This window comes from Anarhichas minor, unplaced genomic scaffold, assembly GCF_050575085.1.
Source record: "Anarhichas minor isolate MPS153535 unplaced genomic scaffold, ASM5057508v1 ptg000003l, whole genome shotgun sequence".
NCBI classification, from domain to species: Eukaryota; Metazoa; Chordata; class Actinopteri; order Perciformes; family Anarhichadidae; genus Anarhichas; species Anarhichas minor.
This window is the reverse complement of record NW_027466449.1, coordinates 4,007,113-4,018,291: the sequence shown is the minus strand read 5'-3', so window position 1 is coordinate 4,018,291 and position 11,179 is coordinate 4,007,113. Positions and strand designations below refer to the sequence as shown.

At 39.6% G+C, this 11,179-nt stretch overlaps 1 protein-coding gene across 1 annotated transcript; it reads left to right on the top strand.

Moving 5' to 3' along the window:
• On the top strand, positions 1–4,045 carry LOC142948784 (taste receptor type 1 member 1-like). The gene is made up of 6 exons (XM_076090881.1): positions 1–179; positions 354–666; positions 814–1,539; positions 2,124–2,330; positions 2,666–2,786; positions 3,120–4,045. Exons 1-6 carry the CDS (start codon positions 1–3, stop codon positions 4,043–4,045), a joined length of 2,472 nt encoding a protein of 823 aa, XP_075946996.1.
• Positions 4,046–11,179: the final 7,134 nt, after the last annotated feature.

The following is an 11,179-nucleotide window of genomic DNA, read 5'->3' as shown; positions in this document are numbered from 1 at the left end:
ATGGAACATTTTCTTGCTTTGCTGTGTCTCCTGGGAGCTTTTCTACATGCCTTGGCTCAATGCACTGCCCCAGCCTCAGAGTTTCAGCTGGAAGGAGAATATCTGATAGGTGGACTTTTTGATATTCATCATAGTGCCGCTGTCTATCATGACAGACCAGAAGCAATTCACTGCTCCAGGTAAGTCTCACAATAAATCTGAGTGGATGGCTTTTAACTACTGCAGAATGCACGGTATAACAGACATATTTGTACATTCCAGAGCTGTTGCAAATAAGAGGCTCTGAAGCCACACTGAAACAAATTCTTTGTAAGTAAGTAAGTAAACTCATGTTGTGTTTTCTCGGTTCACAGTCAACCCTTCCTTCTCCCAAATTATCGAATGTTTCAGTTGATGAGATTCTCTGTGGAGGAAATCAATAACTCGAACAACCTCCTGCCAAATGTATCTCTCGGCTATGAGATATTTGATCATTGCTCATCTACACAGAATTTTCCAAATATTTTCAAACTCATCTCAATCAACGGCTTGATCCAACCTTGGGGTGAACCACACAAGCAACAAGCACAGTCCAATGTGTCCAAAGTGATGGCAGTGGTCGGTCCTTTTACAAGCACTCAGACCCTGACTGCCGCCCCACTGTTAATGGTGGATCTCATTCCTATGGCAAGTTCAAATTTGTTTTCTGTCAAAACAAGACATTAAAAGCATACTTCTATCAGTATATGTTATGATCAATTCATTGTAAAATGTGTTATATTTGAGAATTTGTCACTAAAAATGATTGTTTTTTTCCTATTACTCTTTTTACAGGTCAGTTATGGATCTTCTAGTTCTGTCTTGTCAAAGAAAAACATATTTCCATCTCTCCTACGAACAGTGCATCCCAATAAAGACGTCATAAATGTTATTGTTGACATTGTTCAGCACTTCAACTGGCGCTGGGTTGCGTTTCTTAACAGTGATGATGATTATGGCATTGATGGACTGGAGTTGTTCATGAAGAAGATTAAAGACACTGAGATTTGCCTGGCATACAGTAAAGACCTCAGTGACAATACAAATTACTCCCGAATGTTCAGACAGATAGAGGCACAGAGGATAGGTATCATTATTGTTTTTGCTCAAAAAATGGCTGCTGAATCTCTCATTGAGTCAGCAATACAACTAAATGTCACCAAGAAGGTGTGGATAGCAGGGGATGCATGGTCCTTAAACAAGAAGCTCCCCAAGAAGAAAGGAATCAAAAATATTGGGACTGTACTTGGAGTGTCTCAGCCAGTAGTGACAATACCTGGTTTCAATGATTTTATCTATTCTTCCAAAAGCCAGAGCTATTGTGAAAATGCAGAACAAGATATGTTGTGTAATCAGGTTTGCAACTGCAGCAGCCTGAGTGCAGAAGATGTCATCACTGCAGACCCATCTTTCTCTTTCTCTGTTTATTCTGCTGTGTATGCCATCGCCCATGCCTTACACAACACCTTGCAACGTGTAACTGGCAGATGCAATGAAAATATCACAGTGTACCCACACATGGTAAGTATACACATAATCTGAGTATTTAGATTTTGCTCATTTATGTTCTTATTGCTTTGACTTAAAGATAAGCCTTTTAAAAAGGTAACATAGTATTAGTATCTCTTGTTATCCTATATAAAATAATTTCACCTGTCCAACAGTCAGGTAAAAATCCATAGATCCACAATACAAATATACATTAAAAATAACTACCAATGAACTGAATATGACAAATCAAATTTGCAGTGTCTCATAATAATCAATATGTCAATATCATCAATGTGTCAGCCTGTTCAATTTCATTTATTGAGAGCTAGTACATTGTGCAAATAATTTGTTTAACTTCCACCTGCAGCTGTAGATTAGATATTTGTTAGATATGCACACTCTCTACTCTGCTTATACTTTCCAAATGTTGCCTTTGTAACAAAATCTTAGATGAAAAATGTCTGCAATTGTTAAAGTCTAAACCACTTCTTAAAAGAGGGGCATCACATGCAGTTCACACCTCCACATGAATCGTTTTGAAAATCTGAAGAAATGGGGTTTTTTTGTGAACACACAACGGTAATAATCATTTGAACTTTGTGTACCCGCATCAGGTTCTAGCAGAGCTGAAGAAGTCAAACTTCACACTTTTAAATCAACATATCCAATTTGATGAGAATGGTGACCCCACATTCGGATCCTATTCTATAGTTTTCTGGAACCAAAGTGGTGATGCAGAGGAGATCGGCTTTTACAGATTTCACCCATCAGTCCATTTTGTCATCAACAACACCAACATTCAGTGGAACCCAAATGGAGAAGTACGTTTTTTTTAATCCTAATTACAATATGTGCAACATAATAAAGTATGTCAACAGTTTATACATAAACCTGTTTTGGTTTTGGTTGAGTGCACACGTGTATTAAGTCATATTTGTTGTCATATTAGTAATAGCTGTGAGAGGCTTAGAAACACAAGTTCAGGAACATCAACCAATGGTGACATTCAGGGATGTCTACATATAAATGTTTGTTACGGTGGTTCCATTTTTAAAAACCTTATAAATTTACTTTCCTCTTTTTTGCCTCCACACTTCACAGTATTCTTTTTGCTTCGCTTACATTTCATTTGTTGCTACATAATTGTCTTGTACAGGTGCCTACTTCACTGTGTTCCCCAGAATGTGATGTAGGATTTGCAAAAGAGCAAGATGGAATCCACCAATGCTGCTTCAATTGTGAAATCTGTCCTGATGGAACTTATATAAACAGCACAGGTAAATTATTATACATGAGGGGAAAAGATGTTTATCGATAGGAGATGACTCCTATTGCTACGCTTTTTTCTGCTTGTAAAATGTTTCTAAGAGCACACTTTTGTGTTCAACTGCATGTGAACCAGTTTCCTTTCATCATGCAATATGTTGCCATCTTGTTAAAATGACCTCTACGTTAAAACTGTTCGTTTAAAGCAAATTTAAATTCTACAAAAACTTCAATCTTGAGAGAAGATACAAATTAAAGGATGGAAAGAGTAACACTGCTTCCACAGCTGTCTGTTATTTTCCACAAGATGACCTCAACTTCATTGACAATCTGTCCTTCAACAGAGGATCCCTACACGTGTGTCAGCTGTAAGGAAACAGAATGGTCTGCAGCAGGAAGTACATCATGTACTCTGCGGGTGGTGGAGTACGTCCCATTCACAGACAGTGGGGCTATAATGATCATGGTCGGAGCCTGGGCCTTGGTAGTCATCACACTAGCCATGTCCGTTCTCTTTGCCATCAACTACAACACACCTGTTGTCAGATCTGCTGGGGGACCAATGTGCTTCCTAATTTTTGGCTGCCACAGTCTGTGTAGTCTTAGTGTGTTCTTTTACTTTGGTAAGCCAACCACTTCCTTTTGTATCCTAAGGTTCTTACCATTTCTCTTGTTCTACACGGTTTGTCTAGCATGCTTTGTTGTGCGCTCTTTTCAAATTGTTTGCATTTTCAAAATAGCCGCCAAGTTCCCCAAGCTCCACAGTCTGTGGATGAAATATCATGGACAGTGGCTGGTCATCACTGTGGCATTTGTTACTCAGGCACTCCTACTTCTTTTTGGCTATACTTTTGCTCCTCCCAAGCCATACAATGAAACACTTTACCCAGACAAAATCATACTTAGTTGTGACATTAACCTCAAAGTAGCCTTTGGTCCTGTGGTTTTACTTTTATCTTTGTGCTCCCTTTGCTTTATTTTCTCATACATGGGAAAAGACCTTCCTAAAAATTACAATGAAGCCAAAGCAATAACCTTCTGCCTACTCCTGCTGATCCTCACCTGGATCATCTTTGCCACTGAATACTTACTTTACCATGGCAAGTACATCCAAACACTTAACGCCCTGGCAGTACTCTCCAGTCTGTACTCCTTTCTGTTGTGGTATTTCCTCCCAAAATGCTACATCATGATTTTTCAACCCCACAGAAACACGCAAGAGTACTTCCAAGGTCTCATTCAGAATTACACCAAAACAATTAGCCAGTAGCCGCTTCCAGTAAATATGCATCTCTACATACTGAAAAGCTGATGTATAGCCTTCTGAATACTTACACTGCAATGCTTAGGCTTTTCTAAATCAGAAGTATTTGTCTTGTTTATGTTTTCTTTTAAGGGTTGTCAGTTAATCTTTTGTACAGATATGACCGTTTTGAGAGGAATGTATTGACAAGAAAAACATTGAAATTAGTTAAAAACAACAACAAATGGATGACCCTGTAGCTGAGTGGTTACAGCGCATGTTTGATTTCCAGCCTTTGGACCTTTGTTGCATTTCATCATACCTCTCTCTCACCATGTTCCAGTCTTTGTCTATACATTGTCAAATAAGACACAAAAAGACAAAAAAAGACAAAAAAAACAACAACAATGGCTTCCCTTTCAAAATTGTTCAGCACTTTAGCACATCTTTGCAATCGTTGTGAGCTCTTATTTCTGAGAATATGTGCATGTTGTATATCAATATACATTTTGTCGTTGGTGAATTATTGCTTTAACATCTTTTGAAGTTATATGCTATTATACAGCCTCAGGGCATTTAGTGATCCACTTAAAGGGAATTGTGTTAAGCCCCTGTACTAATGCAGACATTTTCATGTCCATGTACAGCAGTTAAACAGTAAGAATGACTCAATAAAAACAATAAAATGGAATGTGTTTTCTTCTGTTTGTTCAGGTTTTTTTGAAGTTGCTGTAACAACAATCTCACCACATGATGGCACCAATTCACAGTGTCTAGGGCTAGAAGACAGTTCCACCATATACTGTATGACTTCATTTAACATCTAATGTCATTATTCATCAAAGTCAAAACGTGAAATAAACATACATATGTCGTCCCTTTAGCATGAGCTTTAAGCCATATTCTCTATGAGGGCATTAAAAAACGGTTTGTAATAAACTGGATGATGTGAATTAAGCTTTAAATGTAAAATCAGCCTGAACAACACTAAGTGAAGAACTATTGCATTGAGATTAAAGTGTAAGTGGTGGGTGGAGAGTGCAGAGAGTGCAGGAAGGGTTTTTTGCAGATTTTTTAATGATTAAGATTGTATGCATACAAAATAGTAACAGTTTGAATATAAATTGAATAGTTAATTCATACTGAACCAATCCACCGCAGTGATAAATGGACACTCAGTAATGTATGCTAGCATTTTTGTTTTGGTCTGTGTCAGTTTGTTTCTGTATACCTCATGGACAAATTAATAGTCTCCATTTGTGGACATATGAAGTGATGACTAAAATCCTTTCCAGCGTTGATGATAACTGCCGTCATCTGTGACTTTATTGGCTCCGATTCCAAAATTTGAACAGATTTTTAAATTTGTAAAATGTATCTCTGTGTCTAAGCACCTGAATTCAGAAATTGCTTACAATACAACGAAAGCATACCCAACACCCTCTACTCACACTCCACTCACAACTCTGGAGCTGGGTAGCCCAGCGGGACACTAACCACTAACCCCATCGGTTATTTCACTGCCCAACAGTAACATCTCCTTCTTGTTCCGTCTTGGAACTGCATTAGTTCGGTAATCAATTACATATACATTTAGATAACGTTACACAACCATATTGCCAAGCATGACTCTGAATAGATGTGAATGTGGGGGACAACAGTGTCTCATTTGGAAGCATTAAAGGGCTCTACAGACAGTGATAGGAGCGATCAGGTTTGTGTGCATCTGGGTGACCCTAAAGATGTTAGTTCCCACGTGCTTTGCCAGATCTTCTCTTATATTGATTATTTGATCCAATTGTTTGTCTTAAATAATATGTATGTGTCAGGGATTGCATGCCGCATAATTTATTTTGTTATTAATTTTTGATTTTTGCAACCTTGCCCGTTGACCAACACTAAGCTATTTTACTAGTTCTTTCATATACTGTCAAACAATAAAAACGGGCTGTATATGCCCATGACGCTAACGTGTTTTTGGTCGATTTGACAGGTTAACTCACTGACAGTGAGACATGCGTCAGCCACTCTGGCCTGAGACAGTGCTGATGAGACTTTCTGCCTCCATTTGAAAGTCAAAGTTTCACGCTGTGACACTCAGTAAGGCTGGGGCGCCCCACAAAGTAAAACGGAAAGAGCCTTGCCGCAGGGGGTATGTGACAATTCCAGAGGGTAAATTGCCATTTTGTTGAGGCTATTCAGTTTCCTGGCAGGGAGAAGGGGAGGATGGACCGTGAAACTAGGAACGAATTGGTAAATGGTGCCACTTAGCATGGCATATGGCGCGTTTGGAGAGCTGAACGCTGACACCAAACAAATTGACGATTTCATACCAATTTCAGAGTTACATTCGCCACACACGTTGTCACGCAGAAATTCTGCGTATTCATCCTCTCCGTCAGAGGTTCAAGATTTGTGTAGCCTACAGTGTTAGCGTTGTGATGAAACACTATTTAAAGATTTCAGGGTGATAAATCCTAGTCTAAATATGGAAAACGATGAGTATATAGCTCATAGCCTAAATTGCCGAGACTTACTTGCATCATTTTTGTATTATATAACGGCAACATGCCTTGATTAATCTAATTTGATCTTTATTATATTATTTTCGTTATTTAGTTCAAGCCGATGGAGGCGGCATTTCTGCTGAGGGGACACATATTTCTGTTTTACAAAATATGGAGCGAGGAAAATCGGAGGAACGCCCACTGGCTTTTCACTTGTACCTTTCAATTTTCCACTTTGGTCAGATAAAGGGGAAAACCCTGGGAAAAACTTGGCCAGCAACTGGTCCTCCCTCGCCTAAAGCACAAACACACTTTAAGTGGAGGCCATTTGCGTTTGGTGGCCATATGGGATTCGCCTTTAAAATAATCTTCTTTTGTGTGAAAGACTACAGGTTCTCGTCCGTCAGGGGTGCTGGTGTAGAGCTATTTGGACTCCTATTTTCCCTATTAGTCAAATTTCCGCATTTAATTATCACTTGTGTATCATAAAAATTAGTGTAGCAATTTCTTTGAAACACTATACTAAAACATGTTGGTCCTGTCTTTGAGAATATCGATTTGATTTTCAACAAAGAGAGTTAATGATCAAATTAATTCGTGTTTGAGTGGAACGGAATATCTATGTACTCACTGTCAATACACTCGGGTCGCCTTCAGCAATGACAATTAGTTGGGAGTTAATTTTTAGCCCGTGTGCTATATTGTTTAAAACAAACGATGGGTTTGATCTACAGAGGCTGTGTTCTACATTGTGTGTGAAGAGATGGATCTAACCAATAGGACTATATGTGTACATAGTCATAAATTCATCAGACTAAAACTAAAATGCCGTGACGTGGACTACATTCAGACAATAGGCCTTTTTCAGTACACGGAGAAACATGAATATTGCAAACAAACAGGCCTAATTTAGGACAGTGTCGATCTATCAGGAGTGAGAGTCAGCACTAAAGTGATATGGCACAGAGAAAAGGCAAAAATGCTATCCTCAGAGGTTTGTTTGATTTGTTGATATGATGCTAATCCTAAACCAAATGCTTAATTCCAACGTTGGTCGTATGGCTAACTGTTGTTTTACGCACGGCTAAATGCGGAGCGCTAAAGGGTGCTTGGTTATTCTCATTCAAATCTTGCTCAAGTGGTTCAGAGTAATGGCAGATGTTTTGCAATTCAAGGCGCATCAATGCCCATGCGCTTTAGTGTTTAACAATGGCGCTCCTCTTTTGTTAGGCACTTGTCTCTTTCAGTTCAGAGCTCGACAAAGGCTTCATCCTCCACCGAGTTATAAAGTTACTTTCCAGCCAGTTCATTTCGGTCCTTGAGAAAACCTTAAGCGATGTTAATGTGCACCTCTGGCCTTTTCATGCGGTAACCCCGGCACACACAGGCAAACAGCGGCCATTGTGTTCCCGAACCAAAGTAAGAAGTCTTTAAATAACCCGAGGACCAGTCTATAGAAATTCATGACGCTATTTCTATTTGATGTTTGATCAGAGCTTCGTCAACAGGTCTGTCGCGTGGCTTTTCAGAAAGTCCTGTATATATTTCTAATATTTTTACACTGCACCTGTCCTTGTACCTGCTCCTTTTACTGTGACCTTGTTACTCACAATGAGCGTTTTGGTCACACCAGCGCTGCCTCGGGTCAATTTGAATGGAAGGCGGTACATCGATTTGCTCCGCTCACGCTGCACCAAGTTATGGGCCAGTGTTTGCATATTTTAACAGCGCTCTACTGCGACATGCCAACATAGTATAGCCTTTTAATGCATGTGTTTACAATATAGACGGAATTCACCACAATATACATTGGTCATTTGCAATGATGTTCTGCCAAATACAATGACCTGCAGCACTGGCATATTTTAATTAAAGGATAATTAATGGAGTGATGTCATCAGATTGCATAATGTAGGCCTTTTATTTTGCGGTAACTTTACACTAACCACGCATGTTGCTAAAACACATGCAGTAGCTTATATTATTTGTAATATATTGTTATCCGTAGACATTATTATTTACTTAATGTTTTCTTCAGAAATACCCTAAACGGCAGATGTACAACCTCTGCATTTCTGTCACCGGCCTATAGCCATTGGTTTGCAAATGTCTCAGTTTCCCTCGAGGAAGATAATAGTTTATTGCAGTAATTGCATAATTGCTTCACTAATTGTTGTTAACAAGTTCCCCAATAGTCCAATTATTGCAGCAGCATTGTCGGGTCCCCGCCGGCATGCATCCATGACAAAGGTCCGATTGGGTTAATGAATGACCTGGGGCTGAAAAGTGAAAGTGAAGCGAGAGCCCGACTCCTTTTATAAACATACACTTAACTTGTCATTTAAGGGCACTTGCATTATTATGTCCACTTGGGACACAAGTTTCTCGTTGCGCCATTCTTATGGATAGATGATGACATAACGACTTTTGAGAGAAGTGAGGTTGGAGGGAAACACGTTTAAAGGCTGGCTGCATTTCTTCACTGTAGACCCCAGAGAGCCAACACTAATTGAAATTATACCGAATAATCAGCGGTGAATTCTCTACTCTGCGGCACAGAATATCCAAACAGGCGACCGTTGTGATGCCATGACTTCATGCTGAAATCAACGCTCCACGGTCTTGTGTTAAATCCGAGCGTGAAAAGGCAGATAATGTGGCGTCCAGAGAGGACAAAAGACACCAAAAAGCTCACTTACACCAGAGCACCTCGGGCAAATTTCATACCGATTAAATGCTTTAGTATATAACAGACACAAATGTGGCTCGCAAGTTTTCGGTACATTTTACGCAATTAGTGGCTGACACACGCCGGACATGCCTGTGCTTCAATAGTCTATTTGAATTATAGCTTCGAATTGGGACTTGAGAGTTTAGTTTTGCGAGACTAACAATACAGTATTGAAAAAATACAATAAGATACATTTTACAAATATGTTGTGCAATTTAATAACCGAGAAGATAGATAGATAGATAGATAGATAGATAGATAGATAGATAGATAGATAGATAGATAGATAGATAGATAGATACTTTATTCATCTCATCCTACTAATTGCAGCATAATACAGTTTGAACAACACAATTGAGTAGCGTTTTGTGGCTATCAAATGAGACAGCAGATTGTACACGAAGTAGCTACTTTATCTTGTCAAAACGGAATGAAGAGAAGAGCAATGTTGGTTCACTTTAGAAGTGGAGGGAATCTTTTGATGCCCACACGTTTGTGGTCACAAAGCATGCCGAAAGAAAAGATCAATGGAGCACGACTATAAACTGGCCTCTTTTCATGCGCGCTCTCCCCAGACTGAATACAAAGGCCCCTCCTTTAACACACGCATTGTGTACCGGATCAGGCTAGCAGATTTGGGCAATGTAAGAAATGTTTTATGTGTCGTCTCTCCTCTATCAAAACGCACCATCTAAACTGACTTTCTGTCACCTGGAAATACTCAAGTAAGCCCAAATCACACAAATCTACAGAGTGAATTGGCCACAATGATCGCATTTACATTACAGACCGTGCTACAGCCAACATAGAGCATCCCATAAAAGGGTGTCTATAGCCTTAATTCAACCCCATTTAGTATGTTCATATGTTGTGTGTGTGAGAGCACAAGATGTGCAGTCCAGTCAATACATTGTTTCAGCTGGTATACTTTCCCAAGCCTTCGCCCCTTTCAGGAAGCAGTGTGGAAAATCGAGAGGCGAGGGACCGAGGACAAGGGGCGGCCCGCGATTCTCCTCGGTGCCTCACCGCGGCTGGTATGAAGACAAAAACTGGCGACGCACAATAGTCGAAAAATCCTTAAGTAACAACAATTTAGCGAAATCTCTAGTGCTCTTCAAACTATAAGTTTTGGCGTTAAATGTGTAAAAAAAAAAAAAAAGTACACGTTGGCATTAAAAGGTAGTTTAACTGTTGTAATAACATTTAGCAGGTGTAACAGTTTTTACTAGAAGTGGTCACCAGAAAATCGAAATGTTGTGGGGACACGCAGGGAATTACCACGGTGCGGCCTTCGACCTGGTGGCGTGAAACTCACATATAAAAGATTGAATACAGGAGTCAATAGTGCCCACAGCATGGTCGCCAAGCAGAACAATTATGATTACCCATTATGTTTAGGATTTTTACGCTTCTCCTTAGCTTTTTGCCCCACACGTTGTTTCTCGGCTGGCACTTGTATATTCATTTCGAAGGCCGTAGTGGTCTGTGTATGTTTCGTGTTAAACTGACCTCAAAATAATCCCAATAGCTATAAATAGAGAGACAGAGTACTTTCTATCACAAAGGGACACATTTTTTATGCGTAACATGTCTATACATTGTGGTGTCTGACTATTCCTCTGCACGGCCTGTAGTTGTTATCAATCTAGAGGAATTAAATAGCAAAACATTCAACAATTTACAATATAAACTTCAAACAGCATAACATGATTCACTTTTCTGTGCGTCTAAGCCTTTGGTTGGTTTTGGCTGTCAAATGACGTCGCGGTGTTACTCATTTGAGCGCAAGAGACAGGCGGGACTGTTTGCATTGAGATGTTAAGTGGGTGTCTCTATAAAAATCCACTCAGGGTCAACTCTTTCATTCGTGCGCCACAGAGGGAAAGAGATTAACTTCACGGAAACCAGAAAAGGACTAACAGA

Excerpts from the sequence above, each read along its gene's own strand:
- LOC142948784 (XM_076090881.1), top strand. The coding sequence starts at position 1 with ATGGAACATTTTCTTGCTTTGCTGTGTCTCCTGGGAGCTTTTCTACAT. Across the intron at positions 2,331-2,665 it reads AGTGGAACCCAAATGGAGAA|GTGCCTACTTCACTGTGTTC; the intron begins GTACGTTTTTTT and ends TGTCTTGTACAG. Across the intron at positions 2,787-3,119 it reads AACTTATATAAACAGCACAG|AGGATCCCTACACGTGTGTC; the intron begins GTAAATTATTAT and ends GTCCTTCAACAG.